Source organism: Cornus florida, unplaced genomic scaffold (assembly GCF_030987335.1).
Source record: "Cornus florida cultivar Cherokee Brave unplaced genomic scaffold, ASM3098733v1 CherokeeBrave_3.0.0_Hap2_Chr10, whole genome shotgun sequence".
Lineage (NCBI taxonomy): Eukaryota > Viridiplantae > Streptophyta > Magnoliopsida > Cornales > Cornaceae > Cornus > Cornus florida.
The window spans coordinates 107,654,413-107,674,297 of record NW_026775580.1 but is presented as its reverse complement, the minus strand read 5'-3'; the positions used below and the strand labels follow the sequence as shown (position 1 = coordinate 107,674,297).

At 40.0% G+C, this 19,885-nt stretch overlaps 2 protein-coding genes across 2 annotated transcripts; both read right to left on the bottom strand.

Annotated features, from left to right (window-relative positions):
• Window positions 1-404: 404 nt before the first annotated feature.
• LOC132276864 (soluble inorganic pyrophosphatase 3) lies at window positions 405-4,012 on the bottom strand. The gene is made up of 9 exons (XM_059778491.1): window positions 3,790-4,012; window positions 3,049-3,191; window positions 2,929-2,957; window positions 2,266-2,331; window positions 1,918-2,025; window positions 1,368-1,433; window positions 1,158-1,278; window positions 973-1,054; window positions 405-744 (listed from the first exon to the last, which is right to left on the bottom strand). The coding sequence occupies exons 2-9, from the start codon at window positions 3,182-3,184 to the stop codon at window positions 702-704; spliced, it is 651 nt and encodes a 216-aa protein (XP_059634474.1). The 5' UTR covers window positions 3,185-3,191; window positions 3,790-4,012; the 3' UTR covers window positions 405-701.
• A 1,573-nt stretch (window positions 4,013-5,585) lies between these two features.
• Window positions 5,586-10,517, bottom strand: LOC132276863 (probably inactive receptor-like protein kinase At2g46850). Its single transcript, XM_059778489.1, has 3 exons — window positions 9,395-10,517; window positions 7,333-7,416; window positions 5,586-6,846 (listed from the first exon to the last, which is right to left on the bottom strand). Exons 1-3 carry the CDS (start codon window positions 10,161-10,163, stop codon window positions 5,774-5,776), a joined length of 1,926 nt encoding a protein of 641 aa, XP_059634472.1. The 5' UTR covers window positions 10,164-10,517; the 3' UTR covers window positions 5,586-5,773.
• Between the last annotated feature and the right edge of the window lie 9,368 nt (window positions 10,518-19,885).

The following is a 19,885-nucleotide window of genomic DNA, read 5'->3' as shown; positions in this document are numbered from 1 at the left end:
AATTTTGTAAATTTGCATTGGACAGTGAGTTAAAAATGTCATTTCAAGTATTATAAGGGCAAAATTGACCTTGTACCAATTTGTTCATGCTGACACCGTCAGTTGGGGTATTTTGTTACATAGGCCAAAAGCTCAAGGGAGGTAGACGGAATATTGAAACGTAGAGGGAGGGTAACTGAACTATAGGCAAACGTCAGGGGGTGTAGATGAAATTAACCCCTTTTTTTTTTAATTAAGTTCTCAAAAACTATCAACCAAGTATTTTTTTGTACAATTTTCTAATTTTAGGTTCTCAAAAAACATAAAACCGAAGCAATATTGAGCATTCCTGACTACCTCTGATTGTGGCAATGCAGCATTGAGCTTCAACTTTAGTTAGGAGGGGTTACATGGAGAAAATGGCATAGTTAAAGAAGTAAATTCTAAATTGATCTTATAATAAACTTCAAATTCAAACATTAAAAGGTAACAAAAATTCCCTGGTAAACTCTTCCCACATAATTGTTTTAACCATACAACCAACAGTAATCATATAACTACCAAAAAGAAATAATTATTCAAAATTACCAAACAACAACAAATAAAAATAATAATAAATAAATAAGAAAATATGCAAAGGACTTTCAACTTCTGCTTTAATTGTCATTAGGAATGAGTACTGACTTATTGAGAAAATTGGAATATAGTTTGTGCTTCTCTGCCTATCGCCTCAAGGTGTGCATTATGTATTCAGCATAAAGGTCCCTGCACCATATCATTCCAGAAACCATGTTAGGGTTCAAAACCAATCTAACAAACAAACAACCAAGTAGTGACCTAGCAGTCTTAGAAAAATCCTGTTTTTTAATCGACTATGTTCATAATTTCCCATTTCTCTGGCAGGCTTATTTTCAAAGATATTTTGTAATAATATTTAATGTATATGTGTAGGGTTTGCTCCAAGGACATTTTATTTTTTCAGAGTAGACTTACATAGCATACTGGATGGCATCAGTGGCAGTACTAGAAGGTAAGAACTCATTAACGGCAACCGTTTTGTTCTCATTCTTCTTGTCTGTGCAATTAAGTTAAGGTACCACTATTTTCGATACTGCAACTAAACATCAAAAACTTAAAAATTTGAGATGGAAGTTCAATAAATAGAAGTAAAAGGATACAATCTTCGAAGAAGCGGCGGATCTCAGTAAGGCGATGAGGGGCAAGCTCTTTGATGTCAGTGTAGTGCCTGTACTCTGGATCATCAGCACAGACTGCAATAATCTTATCATCTTTCTCACCCTGTTCAAAACATGTAGTAGTTATGGCAGAGTGTGAACTAATGGAAAGAGACACAAAAGGCTCGATTTGCCTTAGATTTCAAAGAATACCTGATCAATCATTGGCATCAGTCCAATGGCTTTGGCTCGCAGAAAACAACCAGGAAGAACTGGCTCCTGTCCAATATGCCGATTGCGTTAGTATAGGCATTAGGCGCTTCTGTTGACATGAAGCTCAAACAAGCAGCAGACTTGAAGGACTGAAATGAAGCCAAATGCAAGGAGGCATATATATTTTGCCTCTTTTTTTTCCTTTTTTTATTTTTAAGATAGGACATGGTGACAGGTTGAGGACGTGGTAGTATGGGAATGATTGAAACTAATAAGTTGGCGGTAGCATATTAACTTAATTTGGAGAAAATCCAAGTAAAATTTAAGTCTGGGAAAAATTAGAAATGCAAGCTAAATAAAAATGAATGTTACTATCCTGTATCATTTGTAATAAGATGCTGGGGTCATTTATAGTTATACAGAATATAATGCGGTTCTCAAATTATTCAAGGATTTTATTGCTTCGGAATTGAAATATTTCAGAGCTTCTACATATGTGATAAGCAAGTGTTTCTGCAAGATGAATAAATTTGAAATAGTTTCATATCACCTGCATGAGGACTAAAACATCCATTGGGTCATTGTCTTCACATAGAGTGCGAGGAATGAAACCGTAGTTATGGGGGTAGACCACTGACGAATATAAGATCCGATCAACCTGGGCATTCGTTTAAACAGTAAGACAAGAAGCAGATTGAGAGGGATAATTAATGTAGTAGAAAGTTAAAATCAAAATACCAAGATCTCAAAGATGGAAGTCCTTTATTTGCAGTTCATGAAAAGGTTAAGTAAGCTAAGGGCCTAAGACTAGGTGGTACAATTTTCAAATCACAAATATAAGCAAAAAAACAGCTGCGGCTTTGTTTCGTGCCTTTTCCTTTGGAAAATGTTTTCATACCTTAATCAGTCCTGTCTTCTTGTCTAGTTCATATTTGACCTTACTTCCTTTTGTTATCTCAACAACCTGTGGCATATACATAAATATTTCTAACATCACCATGAGGAATAAACTTTCAGTAAAATAGCTTAACTTCCGCATCTATATCATGTAATAGTTGGAGTTTAATTGGACCGTTAGGACAGAGTGAACTCTTGAACAAGGTTGAGTTGGGAAAAGAAAAAAATGAATGATCTAAATCTTGATCAACTATGCCCTTTTCCATCTCCTTTCAATGAGGAAAATATATGGGAGTAACATGTACGGGTGGCTCAATGGTCAGGAATTACGGTGGGGCAAATTGTGAACTCCACGTCCTATATTCGACTCTCACAAGTTGTAAAAACACCTGAACTTAAGCAATGTATGTGGTTTACGGACAATTGCACACATTGGAGAACTACCCTGCTTGGAAGGGTTCCACATTATGTGTGTGTGTGTGTGTGTGGGTGGGTGTGTGTGGGAGTATACTTCTATGCACCAAGGTTTCATTTCGCATGATCCCATGGCATACTTGAATATCCCGAGGCCTCATTTTGTTAGGATTTTTTTTTTTTTTTTTTTTCTGCCTTAATGACTATATCTGCTTCATAAATTTAGCTTGAGAGTTGGAGGAAGACTTACACAGTTGAAGATGAGAGGTGCTTCGGGTCCTGCAGGACAGATTTTGCAACATTATTAGCATACTGAATCTATTTATATGCAAGTAATCTATTACAATAAAAGATCAGCATTAAGTGATACCAATCTCAAGATCGTGCCAAGGATGAGCGGCAACTGATCTCCTTGACAAAGTAGATAGGATCCTCTGATTGAGTTTGGGAGTTGGACGTTTTGAGTGAGATTCTTGGGCTTCGCTACCATTTGCATCCTCACTCATATTTGACCTGATAAAGAAGACAGATTATGCTACTTATTGAAGCTGCAAATCGTAAATGACAGATTTATTATTTTGTATTGTTCAGACCATGGTTGATGAATTAATAGCATAAACTGCAAAAGACCATAAATTTAAAATACTAAAGACGTTTTTTTCGAACTGAAATGCAAGTTCATATCAGGATCAGCAGATCAAGTTATAGTCATTGATTACTGGGCAGAACCCATTTAAGGTTGCACTTAATGCAATGAAAACATTTAAGGTTGTTGGATTTTATGGGTAATACTCAGCCATGGCTTTTCAGGAATTAACTCGAGCATTTGGTGGTATTCTGAACATGGAAGAGATAATGGACTCGTGTTCAATAATGTGAAATACAGAGTCCAAATTACCATTCAAGCTTCCAAGAACCCATCAGATTTGTTCATTTACATACCCAGAAATTTATTTATATTTTTTTCGGGAGGTTAAGCAAAAATAACCAGAAATTTAACGACAACATATACACACACACACATAAACAAACATGGTCAAATTAAAGCATGAAAAAAGGAAAAATAGATTAAACAGACATGTTATGTAAACGGAGAAACAAAAAGACATACCTGATATGGAAGAAAAACAAAATAAAGGAAGCTAAAATTGTCTGAGAAGGGAGGCAAATGAACAAGGAAAGAAGTAATGAACCTTGGTTTGTGTGAAGTTTGTGATTAGTATATATATAAATAGAGAGAGAGAGAGAGAGTCAATGACTCAATTTGCCTGGGCATTTTTCTCATCGTGGCTACAAATGAGAAAAGGTCGCTGTCCAGATCCAACTAATTCGCAATTAATTTTCAAACCCCTCATTTTGCAACATTATAGAGTAGAAAAATAAAAAAAATAAAAGTTGTTCACCTTCCCATATTTGCCCTCAATCGGCATCTGCACATAGAATAATATACCAAAATCTCCATATCTCGAGGAAAAAGTCATGATGTAGCATTGTGGGTTCCACGTACTGTGTGTGACTGTGTGTGTGTATTGGAAGACTTGTTCCCTCTGATAAGCGACTCAACCAACTTGCAGACTCATTCCAGCAGCTGCATTTGTTTCTAAGCGGACCAACTTTACACTTCACAGTTCCTCGTTAAGTTTGTCCATGTCTTTTCCAATCTCAAAGAAATGGGCAACGCATTCAATATATATATATATATTTTTTTTAAGTCATTGTTGGGTTATTCACCATGAAGTCATAGAAATATACCCAATCTCAAGATAATCTTTCTCGCCATTTGTATTGCAAAATTGGGGTAAACATGATGAGAATTGTTCATCGCCATACCCTCATGGAGATCTCAACATTGCACATGTTCATACAGGCATTTATTCTCGTACCTGTGACTGAGCACTTGTACTATGTTGGAGTTCCAGCAGTGCTGCTCAAGCATGCATGCATTTGATTATTGACACTATAAACAGATTAAAGATCCTACTTTCTACCAAATCACAAATCAACCTCATGGAACTTTGCCTTCAACTTGTTAGGAGGATTATTGAATATTATTGAAGAGAATAGCTACTCCAAACAATTTTTCGAACACTTCAATGAAGAATTCACAGCAGCTCAAGGACCCACAACACAAGCTTGTTTTTCTATATAAATATGTTCAAATTTTGAATAAAATTATTATACCTATCAACATAAGATCTAAGCAATGAGCATCCAATTTTTTTTTTTTTTTTTTTTTTTTCATTAACACTCCTTAGGTTTAGTCAAATATCAATTTCAAATATTTTTCGAAAATAACTATCATTTAGATCCATTTTTACTTTTCCGTCGTAGTCTCCGTTAAAAACATAAAAAAAAAATACAATTTTGTCCCTAATTTTTTAATCCCATTTATTCCTAAGTACCAAGTTACTTAAATGATCATTATACCCTCATTATTAAACCCACCTATCATCACTACCTGCATACCCACCAATACACGGATCCGACGAAAAGATAACATATATATATATATATATATATATATATATATATATATATATATATATACACACACTCCGTATAACATATATAATATATATACATAACATAAGAAACAATAAAGATATATAATATGATTGTAAATTTATAAAATATTTAGAGATATTTTAGTCTTTTTATCTAATTATTCAAGTTAAAGAATTGTTTTATCAAAGTCAAAGGATATTTAAGTCATTTTACATTATGTCGGAATGGTGCAAGTAACGGTTAGAGTGTGAGTGAAAAACGGAGTAAAAGTTTGTAATATGAGTGATATTTATTTTCGAAAGATGTTTGAAGGTAATATTTGACCAAACCTAGGGTATTAAGGAAACAAATATCAGCGAAGTAAATGCAAAGGCACAAATTAGTCTGAAAATAAGATAGAAGTTTGAAGAAAGAACATGTAAGCCTATATACATACATTTCTGGTGTACAATACATAGAGAAACGGTGGCTTTTCTATATCCAAAATTAATTGAGCCCCAGCCAGCAACCCTGTGAACGCAGGCATACACGCACACCCACAAGTATTTCTTTGCAGGGAAACGGACTCACAAATTTGGTTGATACATAGTTCAGGGGACGTGTATGGAGTCAGGAGACATAGATATCATCTGAAGGAGGCTTGAATTCGAAAATGTTTCCTTCAGTGCAGGTTCCCTCCCACTACCACCATCCACGTTCTCTTTTGTTATGTGCAGCAGCTTCCTTGCAACATCTACCATTCCAAGTTTGCCATCTCCGCCAAACAACAAGCACCTTGTGGCAAGGTCTGCAACTATCTCTATCTGCTCTCGGTGAAAGCGTGGCTGCTCATGATAATAAAGAAGTGGGTCCACAATCTCTTCTAGCTTTCCATTTCTAATCTTTTCCAAAGCAATTGTTGGCAGATCCAACTGTCTGGCACCTGCAATAATCTCCAAGAGTACCACTCCCAGGCCACAAACATCATTTCTACCAAAAGGAGAACCATCGGAGTTGTTAACTGAAAGAGGTCCATCTCCAATGCTGGTTGCCAGTAACCCAAACCCGGCAATTTTGATGGAAAAGTTTTCATCTAAGAAGATGCAACCAGATCGGAGATCATGGTGGAAAATAGGAGGAGAAATCTCATACTGTAGGAATGCAAGAAAGCTTGCTGTTTCAGTGGCAATGTTCAACCTCTTGTACCAGTCAAGACCAATTTTTTGTGCTTTGTTGTGATGCAAATGTTCCTCCAGGGTGCCATTTACAGGATACTCGTAGACCACCAGAGGAGTGTAGCCAGAGTCAATACAGCATCCAAGGAGACGGGCCATGCTCCTGTGTAGAACTGCAGATAAAAGCTCCACTCGAGATAAAACTTGAACGAGGTCTCTTTCACTCTCACAGTGTACCTTGTGCACAGCTACATGAGACCCATCCTCAAGAATTCCAGCATAGAACGTGCCCTTAGTGCCACCGACAAGTTTCTGGGCATCTTCAAACCCCTTGGTGGCTTCCTCTAGCTCATGGTAAGTAAACAATCGAGTTCTGGAAGCTTTACTAAACAAGATACTACTTTGAATGTGGGTTTGATCAAGGTCAAAATTACCTGATTTAATAGGCCGTCTCAACAGACAAAAAAGTGCAATCAAGGAGGCAATGGTGAAAGCTGAAGTAAGAACCCCTGTATGTGGAAAAATGTCATTTGGTGATTCTTGCAGCAACAAATAAAAAGATAACATTTGTGATTGAGATTGTCAAGTATCTGAACTTAGATGAAGTTGCTGAGATAACTGTATCCTACGTAAGTTATAAAGAAATTGCATTATTTCAGCCAATAAGGATAAAGCTTCAAAGTTTTTTCTTCTTTCTTTTTTCCTTTTTATTTTCTCTTTCCTTTTTTTTTCATCTTAATTTTTTGGTTGGGCTGGGTTTGGGTTTTGGTGAGGAACAGAGAATGAGAAAATGACCGTGAGCAGGAGAATTTCCCACTAAAGAAGAGAGAGAGAGAGAGAGAGGGTCTAAAAACATCTTTCTAGTTTTTCTTTGGTATATTCAGCATAATATAATTGGATATCTCAAATCTTTTGTGAATGGCATATATCTTCAAACTTCAGACCATAACGCACAGAAAATTCAAGTGTAAAAGAATTTTCTTTTGAATACATACCGGCCAGAATTTCCACTTTCTTACTACTGTGTCTCCTCTTGTCACAATCCTCCCCGTGTAAATCCTTCCCCTCCCTGACACAGGCTGTTGAAGGCATCCAGTACAAAAGTTATAAAGCAGGTCTTCATCAAACAATTACTTGTGAATTTTGTAGGTATATATGTTAGTATCTCTTGTAATACCAACAATGAGACAGAAATTTAGTAGAAAATGCTATAACAACTTGCACTAAGCAATTGTTCTAGTGTGCTGTAGGTTATAATCAAATGTTGAAGGGATTAAACTCTATAATCTTCACATCATCCATGTTACAAAACTCAATGTGTGACCACAACCTTTAGCTCTGCTGGTTTGACTATAGGACTATAGGGTATGTTTTCTAGAGTTCTCACCAAGGTTCTTATAGCTTACCGATAAAAGGTAAGAGGGAGAAAAAGAGAGAGAGAGCTACATTGTGTTTATGCATTTAATAGAAAGAGGACGGGTTTAAAGCAAGCAACCCCAGATAAGTTATGGCCAGTGATGACATCTTCTCTGATTGTGGATGTCATTCAGAAAGGCCGCAAAAAGTAATTTGCTTTAAATGAGGACATCTCTACAGTAGGATAGACAAAGTCACAAATGCAGTGCAACATGCAACAAGGTACTAAAGGTAAAATTAAACAGCATATTTTATAAATAAATTTAACAATTTAGTATACTCCATTATTTGCCCACAGTAGATATAAACCAGCCCTATGTCATGATATATTTATTGTTTTAAATTTCTCATTTCTATAGTTGCAGTAACTCACTGCAGTGTGTTTCTCTGGAACAGGTGTACTTAATCCACTTTCCTAGGTAGCAATTACAGTGTATCACAGCAAAATTTTATATTTTTATGTTTTAGTTCGATACTGTTAAAACATTAGTTAAATATATACTACTGTAGGTCATATTTTTTCTTCAATCAACCTCCAAATTATTTTCAACAATTTGAAATAAAGTTTTGACAATCCTTAAATTCTAGCAAATTATAAAATGAGCATAGTAATCCCACCATGCCATGTCTGATTCTGCAGCTTGTAAGATATTCACAAATCTCCTACTTAAGCAAATAATTTCTGCAAGATCTGAAAAATGAGAATAATTTCAAAATGACGAGTCATTCTAATTTTATTATACATGCACTGTTTTAGTTTTACTAAATTCTTACTGCATTATTATTTATTTAATTATTTATATTTTTCTTTTGTAGACTTGTGGATGATATTTCACAAAACAGCTATAGGATAATTGGTACCTAGTCTAAGGATTGAAGAAACATGATGCCCATATGATAGCTGTAGCCAAAAAAGAAGAGGATGTTTTTTTTATAAGTCAAAAAAGGGGATGTTGAGACTGACAGAAAACAAATATTGCTAGTACAGAATTTTTTAACTTGTGTGAACTGAAGATCACCATCTGCATGGAAAAGACTAGTGAGTTCAAATTGATTGTGCCCAAAAAAATTGAGTTTTGTACCAAGAGAAAACAAATACAAGTGTAATTTAAATGAAGATACAACCCAGATAAAAAGATTAGGGGCAAGCAATGGAAAATGCTGTTTCTCTCGTTAAGGAGTATAACTTATATTTTTTTGTTAAATAAAAAATAAAAAAATACGCTTGATACAGTTTGGAAAGAGCCTCGCTCAATAGGACCAAGTAGTATTTCTCATGTAATAGTAGTATCTCGTTTGATGATTCACAGTGCTTTATGAGGACCTACAAGACTCTGACCTTACTAGCAGAGCGCAAATGACGAAAATTAGAATGTTATCATTATCATAGCGAATATCCTAATTCAGCTGTCTTGAGTTCAAATGAAGTTGAACTGATTTGCTCATAATATGAAACCAAGCAAATGTCCCACTCAATTGGATGAAGGAATTACCTCCTAGTGAGTAATCTAATTAACTGAATGAACTCACAATTAGATTGAAATAAACTCACACCTAGATTGAAAGTTAATTCTTGGCCAAATTTCAAAGTTCAGAGTAGACAATTAACAACAGTGATATGGGAAAGGAAAAACAACTCACATTTAAAGCATCCAACTCCTTGTGCAAATCCATCACCCACAAACCCATCCTGACATTGGCACCTCAATCCTGAGGGCACTGAAGTGGCATTGATAATGTATGCATTGGCAGCACAGGTTGCTTTGGATGAATTGTTTGGCACTGCCCATTCCAACTTCACGCCACGCCTGCCGGTAATACTGCCCTGAGGAACAACCCAGCACGAGAATCCCCTGCACCCGAACTGTGAAAACACGGGAAACCCATCTCCTGCACGCCAAGCACTCCGATCGGAGAGCGGGTAACAGCAAGCAGGGTAACCACCTGCCCTGCCATCACAACCGTGCATTAGGGTTTTCTCACAATCTGCTTTGCACAGTGAAGAATCCTCACAATCATACAAACCCAAAATGTTCTCAGTCGAAATCCCAAAATAGTCATTCCCTTGGAAACCGAATGAATTCAAACCATTGTACTCGCGACAGGATGAGGAATTTGGGAAGTCCACCAACATACCATCAGTGAAGAATTGGAGGATTTGATAGCTTTGGGAGGCAATGTTGAGAAAAAGTGAGGTTGAATTGAAGCAAGAGAGACGGAAAGAATCAGAGAGTGACCCACAAGAAGTGTTGACATGAAAAGGGTATGGGATTTGAAAAGCCCCGCATTTCTCACCGCACTGATTTGGTTGAAATGGGTATTGTGTGAGAGAATGAGAAATGGGTTGTTGAAGTAGAAGTGTGAGGATGATAGAGAAGCCAAAGAGGAGATGAAACCTGTACGGAGACATGGCAAATTTGCAATGAAAGCTGAGGAACTAGAAATGGAGGAAAGAAATGGCGGTGAATTGAAGTAGTTGTAGTTGGTGGTGGTGGGTGAAAATGAGAAGGGGGGGATGAGAAACGTCCATGGGATGAGAGCATTGTTAGAGAGAGAAAGGGGGGGTTTTGGGCTTGGAAATAAGGGAAGAGAAGACGATTTGTCTGTGGAATGGGCTACAGCCGTAGTCATAGGAATGCTCGCGACATGCGAGCGCGTCGTTGTTTAGAGTTGGAATCCCCGCTCCGGCGTTCGCTACTCATCTCTCTCTATATGTATATTAGTTGCTTGTATACGAATTGCTGCTATGTGACTTCGAGATTCGATTATGTCGCCAATTTCGGAATGTCAGCATGTACGTGCGTGCATTTATATACTTTTATGCATAATATTTGTGTATTAATTTTTTTTAAAGGGCATTTTAGGAAGTATGGATACCAGTGTGCACGTACTGTACAATCCGGATTCCAAACACGACGATATGACAAATTGAAAAAAAAAAAAAACAATGGGATATGACAAAATTAATAATAATAAATATATTTTATGTATTTTTTTTAATTAATTTCTTGTAATATTATGAATCTAAATGCAATCATTCAACGTCAGATTCATTCCAAAACACATATAACAACAAGTATTTATAATTATCACTTAATAAATTTTGAAAAATTTTTAATCATTATATTATGTTATTATTGTTAGAAAAGACAAATTTTAATATTCAAAGTATCCAAAAAGTATTGCGTATGCATTTGAAGTAAAACTTATCGGGTAAGCAAATTAAATTAAATACATATATTTTTTAAAATTATGAATATATTTAAGAAGGCCATCTGAGAAGTATTGATATTAAACACGCATATGGTACGAGTACGTTATAGAAGTATCTAAACATTTTTGTAGAGTTGGAAGCCCCACTCCAACGTTAGCAACTCTACAGAGTGCAAATCGTCTGCGGTGGAATTGCCATCAAGTTGCCTAAAGTTTGTTTTACTCGGATCTTTGTTTCGCAGGACTTGATGCCGCATTTGGTTGGATGCAGCAATTACAAAAGTGAAAATGTTACTTATTTGTTACTACATTCACTCTAAAAAAAAATGTAACAAATAACTTCATGGTTCACTTTTAAATCATAACTAAATATATTTTTTTTTTAATACTTAGAAAAAAATAAAAAATAATAATAATAATAATAAGGACGTGGCTCTTTTCATTATTTTAGAAATCATCAAGTATTTTATTTGTTATCTAAAGTTAGTCTAAGTAACTTTAATCCTGTAATGGAACTCTTTAAATTAACATATGAATGTGTTTTTTTGGTGGTTATATATTTTTTTAGTAAAATTTAAATTTAAATAACAACATAAATAATATGTTAATTGAATTAGATTGATATGTGACTTGAGCAATATGTAAATACGTTTTTTTAGGATGAAAGTAGTGATAAATAAGTCAATATTCTTCATTTTTGTAACTGCTGCATCTAACTAAACGTGATCTCAAATGTTGGAAAGCAAAGACGTACATCACCAAATGTTAGCTACGTAAAATAAATTTTAAGGAACTTAATGGCAACTCCACGGCAGGGGATTTGCTCCCCTCTCTCTCTCCCTCTCAATGTGTATTATGTAGGGGATTTGGTTATGTTGTGAATTTCGGAATGTCAGCATGTATGTGTGTTCATTTTTTTTTTAAGCATAGTATTTATGTACTAGAATTTTTTTATTAAGGGCACTTTGGGAAAGCACCGATACTGGCAGTGCAATACGACAATTTTTTTTTTCTTTTTAAAAAAGGAAATTTTTTTTCAAGAAGAAGGATACCGGTATAATGGGATGTAGCAAAAATAAAAATAATAATAATATATATTTGTAATATTATGAATCTAAATGCAATCACTAATATAAAGTAACGGTTCATTCTAAACAAGGGTTGATACTTGATAGTCATCGCTTAATTTTTTTTAAATATTTAGTATACAATGTTATTATTATTGTAATAGACATATTTTAATCTTTAAAACTTGTAAAAAATGTGTTATAAGTATTGAATATTGAGGAGGCCCGAGATGACATGGGCCGGATATGACTTGCAAACGCGACATCCGGTCCGTACAGATGGGTCAAGCCTATAGAAAGACACTGCCATATGGGCCGAACGCGAATAAGCCCATCAAAGATGACCAGGACTCATGGAGGAACGGGCCTAAATCCAGCAGTCCATCAACATTTGTAAATATCTATAAATAGGAGAAGTAATGGAAAGAAAAGGGGGGGAGAGATATTTTTGGTTGAAATACAAGAATTCTAGAGAGAGAAAGAGGGAAGGAATTTCTTGTATCTTCAATTGGCGCCGTCTGTGGGAATCATGGAAGATTGGTTGATCAATGATTAATATCGCGTGGATTCAGACCAATTCGGGGGATCGAGACTCGATCTTTGTGAGTTGGATCCAGATCTGAGCGATTGTGACATACTCTGGAGGAATTTTAGTTCCTGTAGCTTTGGCAGAAGTGGCTTCAGATCTACGCAACAACGAGTTGTTCGATTGTGGCAGGATCTGACGGATTTAGAATTCGGACAATTCAGATCTCGTCAACCGTGAGCATAATTCGGAGAATTCGAAACCAGATCTGAAAAATTCCCACTCACGAAGCTTGAATCTACTCGCGAACTTGAGATTAATGCCTTTACTCCGTTCAGGAATAATGATAGGTGAAAGCTCCAATCCGATGGAGGCTGTCCAGCAAACAAAGCTTGAGGAGTTGATGAACTTGATCGAGGCTCTCAAAAAAGAGAATGCAGAATTGAAAGCTGGAATGCAACATCAGCAAATGCCCGCGGTTTCGCGTCCACCTCCGGCCGGAGAAGGAGGTGTTCAATCTAATATCGCGTATCAAGGCGAGCAGGACGAGAACAGTCAGTCAGCTCTCCACCGTGATGAAAGAAGGATGGATGATTTGCCGCCAAATGCTTGTCGAGTTGAGGATCACGAAGGATCGACTCACGTTGATCCGCGACATGAGCAAATCAGACAGAACGAAGCCATGACCTTAGATCCGCATCGGGAAAGGTTCAACCGAGATGAGGTGATAGAGGTTGATCGCCGCCAAGTTGCGTCGCCTTGGCAAAGAGGGCTCATAGAGGAACGGTTGTTCGATCCGTCCTACCGGCCCTCCATGGCTACAATCACTCATCGTGGTTCGGAGAGCAGAACCGTAGCCCACAGAGCTACCACTGGGCGCCAAAGAGAGAATGAAGCGCTCCGATCCGCAGCTCGAACGGTTGATTCACCATTCACTAACGAGATCCTGAATGCCCCGCATCCAAGGAAGTTTGCTATGCCAGTATTTATTCTGTTTGACGGAACAACCGATCCGATTGATCATGTGTACCATATCCAGTTGAAGATGGCCCTGAATACGGAAAACGACGCTTTAATGTGCAAATGTTTCCCTACAAGCCTAGCTGGACCGGCGCTTAGCTGGTTCAAGAACTTGCCTAAGAGCTCCATTGGTAGCTTCCGAGATCTGTGCGATCGGTTCATAAGTCAGTACTATGGGAACAAGCGTCCGCCAAAGGACATCTCAAGCCTATTCACAATGAGACAGCACAAAGATGAACGTCTCCAGGCTTTTCTCACCAGGTTTAATCTCACTAAAAGTATGGTGATCGAATGCCACCCTTCTACAGCGGTTCAAGCCTTCAAGTTAGCCATGACGCGTGGCACTCCGTTCCATACCAGTCTGGTAGTGAATACGCCGACGACTATGGATGAACTCAATGAAAGAGCCGACGGCTTTGTGCGCCTAGAAGAAGAGGAGGCAGCCAATGCTCGGACAGCGTCGCTCGTGTCGACCGAAGAAAAGTCCAAGGCAAAGATTAGGCAGAAGCAGGCTCAGCCGCAGCGTCAGACCTCCTGGAAGGCAGAAAAGAGGTCCAGGGAGGAAGAGCTGATCACTCCGCTGAAGGTCACTCTGGCGAGGCTATATCAGGAGAACAAAGATAAGTTTCATCCACCACTGCCAATTAGGTAACCCCTCGAACAGAGGGATCAGACTAAACATTGTGCTTTCCATTCCGATTTCGGTCATCAGACTAATGAATGCAGGAATTTGAGAAGGCAAGTGGAGATGTTGATAGCTAGAGGGGAGTTCGCGAGTTATGTTCAAGGCTCGGCGACAGAGCAGAATCGACCGATGGAACAAGTAAAAAGGAGCCATAAACAAAGCTCCCACAATTCACAACCAGTTCGTATAATCAATGCTATCCACGATCGACCCGAGCCCAGCGAAGATTCAGATGAGCTGCTCCGAGCGCGCCTACGGCAGGCGCAGATGAAGAAAAGGTCAGCAGTGTGAATACTCTACACCAGCAGATCACATCGATACAGATAAAGTTCGACAGGACGGACCTGCAGCGTGTTCAAATCCCCCATGAAGACCCTTTGGTAGTCAGTTTGACAGTGGCGGACTGCCTGGTGCGCAGAGTTCTGATCGATCCTGGGAGCAGTGCGAATGTCATGCCGAGGGACACATTTGATCGGCTCGAGATTAAACCAGAGAGGCTCAAGCCCACTTGGAATCCCCTGTTAGGATTCGATGGCAAGAGGGTGGAGCCCGTCGGAATGGTGGAAGTAGAAGTTCAAGCTGCAGAACGAGTTCTTATGGAAACTTTTGTGGTTGTAGAGATTCACCCCTCGTACAATCTCCTGATGAGAAGAGGATGGATTCACAGAGTCTAAGAAGTACCCTCAACTTTGCATCAGGTCATGAGGTGCCTCGGACCCGATGGAAATAAGGTGATAGACATTCGTGGGGATCAGGTTGCAGCCAAAGAGTGTTATTCCGTCACACTAAAGTATGCTAGGAAAGGGAAGGCGCCCGTCCGACCGGCAAGCCCCAGATAGCAATTACAGGAACCTCCGCCCAAGCAGAACAGGGTGAATGAGTCAGTTGACTTGACCGAAGAGCCCCTTCTGGATGTGCAGATCGATCAGTCCAGGCCAGAACGAACTACCAGAGTAGGAATAAGACTGACCAGGGAAGAGCGGCAAGAGCTAGCTGACTTCTTGTCTCACAATGCCGATGTATTTGCATAAAGTCACCTAGACATGCCTGGAATTAATCCGTCCGTATCCTGTCATTCTTTGAATGTCAATCCCAATTTCAAACCAGTAAAACAGAAGCAACGAAGATTTGCTCCAGAACGCAACCAAATCATAGCCGAGGAAGTTGATAGGCTGCTTGATGCGGGATTTATCAGAGAAGTACACTACCCTGATTGGTTGTCCAACGTCGTTGTCGTGCAGAAGAAGAATGGGAAATGGCGAGTATGCATTGATTTCACCAATTTGAACAAAGCCTGTCCGAAGGATAGCTTCCCGCTGCCAAAGATTGATCAAATGGTGGATGCTACCACCGGGTATGAACGCTTAACCTTTCTGGACGCTTATTCAGGTTATAATTAGATCCCTATGGACCCGGCAGATGAAGAAAAAACTTCTTTTGTAACCGAGCGAGGGACATACTGCTACAAAGTTATGCCTTTCGGACTAAAGAACGCGGGAGCAACTTATCAAAGACTTGTTAGCAAAATTTTCAAGGATCAAATAGGAAAGATTGTGGAAGCCTATATTGATGATATGGTGGTAAAGAGTAGGAAGAAGAATGATCATCTGAAACATCTGCAAGATATATTTGATGTGCTGAGGCGATATGGGATGAGGCTCAATCCAACCAAGTGCTCGTTCGGTGTGAATTCCGGTCAGTTTTTGGGACACGTGGTCAACCGCAGAGGCATCGAAGTTAGCCCCGCTCAAGCAGAGGCTTTGATTAAGAATGCCGAGCCAAAGACGATCAGAGAGGTGCAAGCCCTCACAGGACGAATAGCTGCATTAAGTCGATTCATTTCAAAATTGTCAAACCGCTGCAAGCCGTTCTTTAACACGATTCGGAGTCATGGAAGACAGGTCTGGGGAGATGAGCAACGACAAGCATTGACCCATTTGAAGGAATATATGCAGAATCCACCAGTCCTATCAGCCCCGGATCCAGAAGAAAAGTTATTTTTGTATCTTGGAGTATTTAGTGTTGCGACAAGTGCCGTTCTGATTCGTTGCAAGGAAGGCGTGCAACACCCGGTATTTTATGTCAGTAAAACAATGACCGAGGCAGAACGAAAATACTCGAAGGCCGAACGGGTGATACTTGCACTGGTAAATGCAAAAAGAAAGTTAAGGCATTATTTCGAATCCCACCCTATAGCTGTTCTAACAACTTTTCCAATCAGAGTGCTTATGCACAAGCCAGAACTCTCGGGCAGAATGACAAAGTGGGCCATAGAGTTAAGTTCATTTGACATAACATATGAGCCGAGAACAGCTGTCAAAGGACAAGCGGTAGCCGATTTCCTGCTAGAATGTGACTCTGAAGATACGGAAGAAGACCTCAGGTGCGGCTCTTGGAAACTTTATGTGGATGGCTCCTCTAACCAGATGGGGGCTGGCATTGGGGTTAAACTGCAAACCCCAGAGGGTACTTCTTTGAGTCAAGCACTCAGACTTGAGTTCCGAGCCACCAATAACGAAGCGGAATACGAGGCGTTGTTGAATGGGTTAAAGTTGGCCAAAGAGCTACAGGTCAGAAGTTTGACTGTTTATAGTGACTCACAGTTGATTGTTCCGCAGGTAAATGGTGAGTACGCGACCAAGGATGACACGATGGGGGCATATCGTTCTGCCGTTCTGCATAAAGCCAAGGACTTTGCAAAGATTGAATTCATACAGTTACCGAGGGAACAGAACGCAGATGCGGACCGGTTAGTATGTAGTGCTTCGAGTTCCGGTGAAACATTGGCGAGGGTGATTTCAGTAGAAATATTGACCCAGCCATCTATTTTCGAAGAACCTTTGGACTCTGACCTTTGGCAAGTCAACGTCATACCATATGAACCGAGTTGGATTGACCCCATCATTACTTATATTCGAGATAGCGTTTTGCCTATGCAAAGGGATGAAACTAGGAAACTCAAAAAGAATGCTGTAAAATACGCCATCGTGCATAACCAGCTGTACAGAAGATCCTACTCTGGCCCATACTTGAAGTGTGTCACCCCCGCAGAGTCGCAGCAGGTATTGCGAGCTATTCATGAAGGTGTGTGTGGCAATCATTCTGGGGGAAGATCGTTAGTGCATAAAGTAATGACACAAGGGTATTTCTGGCCGAACATGTCAAGAGATGCGGAGGAGTTCTCTCGAAGGTGAGATAAATGCCAACGATATGGACCATTGATCCACCAACCACCTGAGGAATTGCACGTAATGGCCTCGCCATTGCCTTTCGCGCAATGGGTGATGGATGTGGTCGGTCCTCTGCCAACGGCAAGAGCTCAGAACAAGTATGTGTTACTGGCCATGGATTACTTCACTAAGTGGGTGGAAGCAGAACCATATCCTAGCGTGACTCAGACTCATGTGAGACGATTTATTTGGAACAATATTATCTGCCGTTTCGGCGTTCCAAGATCAATAGTCATGGATAATGGCACGAACCTCGACAGCAAGCAAGTAAGAAAGCTGCTGGAGGAGTATGGAATTAACCAGAAGTTGGCTGCAGTAAGTCATCCTCAGGCCAATGGACAAGCAGAAATTACAAACAGAACCATTTTCGCCTGCATTAAGAAGAAGCTGGAGGACCATAAAGGGAAGTGGTTGGATGAGCTCCCGAACGTCCTATAGGCTTACAGAACCACCCCAAAGCGGCCGACTGGGGAGAGCCCGTTTGCAATGGCATATGGTACCGAGGCAGTTATACCGGTTGAGCACTTGGTCCCAACTATCAGAAGCTTAGCATGGAGTCGAGATCAGAACGACAGGATGTTAAGATTGAACCTCGATATGATAGACGAAAGGAGGGACGCTGCAGCAATAAGGTTAGCATCGTACCAGCAAGTATTGGCGAATAGTCACAACAAAAGAGTGAAACACAGAGATTTTGCCCCTGGCGATCTAGTTCTGAAAAGAAAGGTGGGGATAGTCAAAAAAATGATGCCACCCTGGGAAGGCCCATACAGAATTGCAGAAGTCATAGGCAATGGAGCATATGCGTTAGAAACCATGGCGGGAAGGTTGGTTAGCAAGCCCTGGAATGCCACGTCTCTGAAGAGGTACTACCAATAAAAGCTAAGTTTCGGCTTTATTGGGTGTTGTTTGTTGTCAATCAAGTACGTATGAATGTGCAAATTCCTGAAATTTATAAAAATAACTTTCCTCTTCAATGGGTTGCTAAAAAAAAAATGAAAAGCCAAGTGGCAAGTGGCATTCTAGCTGAGCGCCAGGCACTTAAGCAAGATAAGTGGCAGCTGGCACCATAAGCCGAATGCCAGACACTTGCTAAAAAATGAAAAGCCAAGTGGCAAGTGGCAAGTGGCATTCTAGCCGAGCGCCAGGCACTTAAGCAAGATAAGTGGCAGCTGGCACCATAAGCCGAACGCCAGACACTCGCTAAAAAATGAAAAGCCAAGTGGCAAGTGGCATTCTAGCCGAGCGCCAGGCACTTAAGCAAGATAAGTGGCAGCTGGCACCATAAGCCGAACGCCAGACACTTGCTAAAAAATGAAAAGCCAAGTGGCAAGTGGCATTCTAGCCGAGCGCCAGGCACTTAAGCAAGATAAGTGGCAGCTGGCACCATAAGCCGAACGCCAGGCACTTGCTAAAAAATGAAAAGCCAAGTGGCAAGTGGCATTCTAGCCGAGCGCTAGGCACTTAAGCAAGATAAGTGGCAGCTGGCACCATAAGCCGAACGCCAGACACTTGCTAAAAAATGAAAAGCCAAGTGGCAAGTGGCATTCTAGCCGAGCGCCAGGCACTTAAGCAAGATAAGTGGCAGTTGGCACCATAAGCCGAACGCCAGACACTTGTTAAAAAATGAAAAGCCAAGTGGCAAGTGGCATTCTAGCCAAGCGCCAGGCATTTGAGCAAGATAAGTGGCAGCTGGCACCGTAAGCCGAACGCTAAGCACTTGCCATAAACAAGCACACGACAAAGTTAATATAAAAAAAAAAAAAAAAAAGAGAAAAGGTATATATATATTGAAAATGGGTTTGAACAGAACGCAACACAAAGGAAAAAAAGAAAAAGAGTTCTGTCATCTCATTCATAATAAGCATTGGGTTTACAAAAAATAAAACATTCAAGTCACATTGTTACAAAAAAGTATGGAATCGAAGAGTCTGGAGAAGTCCTAGCTAGCTGCCTCAGTACCGACAGCCTCCTGGTTGTGCCGACCCGCCTCCTCGGTCCCATCAGCCATCTCACCCTCACGAGGTGGGGAATCAAGATGAATAACAGAGTCATTCTGCTGGGGGCCAACGTTAGCAGTGGCTATGGGAGGTACTACAGTTGACGATTGAGGAGCGGTTAGAGGCAGAGCGGTAGGAGGAGCTGTAGTGATCCTAGAGGAAGCAATGTCCTGGCACTCATCAAATATGTGCTCCGCTTCGGTGGGTTCTGGGTCAACATAGACCCCCAGAGGGTCAATCCCTAAATCCTTATCGACCTCATCTGGAGTTGAGCTGGTCTGTCCCTCATCCGGAACTCGGTCGGAGAAACCTTCTCGGAATCCTTGAGCATATCTAAGAGCGCCGACCCTTGAGAACCGAGCATGAAGAGCCAGCATCCCACCGTTCACTC

Coding starts and splice junctions, on each gene's coding strand:
- LOC132276864 (XM_059778491.1), bottom strand. CDS start 3,184: ATGAGTGAGGATGCAAATGGTAGCGAAGCCCAAGAATCTCACTCAAAA. Junction 1,279..1,367: donor TGATGCCAATGATTGATCAG/GTATTCTTTGAA, acceptor TGTTTTGAACAG/GGTGAGAAAGATGATAAGAT. Junction 1,055..1,157: donor CCGCCGCTTCTTCGAAGATT/GTATCCTTTTAC, acceptor TTAATTGCACAG/ACAAGAAGAATGAGAACAAA.
- LOC132276863 (XM_059778489.1), bottom strand. CDS start 10,163: ATGTCTCCGTACAGGTTTCATCTCCTCTTTGGCTTCTCTATCATCCTC. Junction 7,417..9,394: donor AGGAGTTGGATGCTTTAAAT/GTGAGTTGTTTT, acceptor TGCCTTCAACAG/CCTGTGTCAGGGAGGGGAAG. Junction 6,847..7,332: donor GAAAGTGGAAATTCTGGCCG/GTATGTATTCAA, acceptor TTCCACATACAG/GGGTTCTTACTTCAGCTTTC.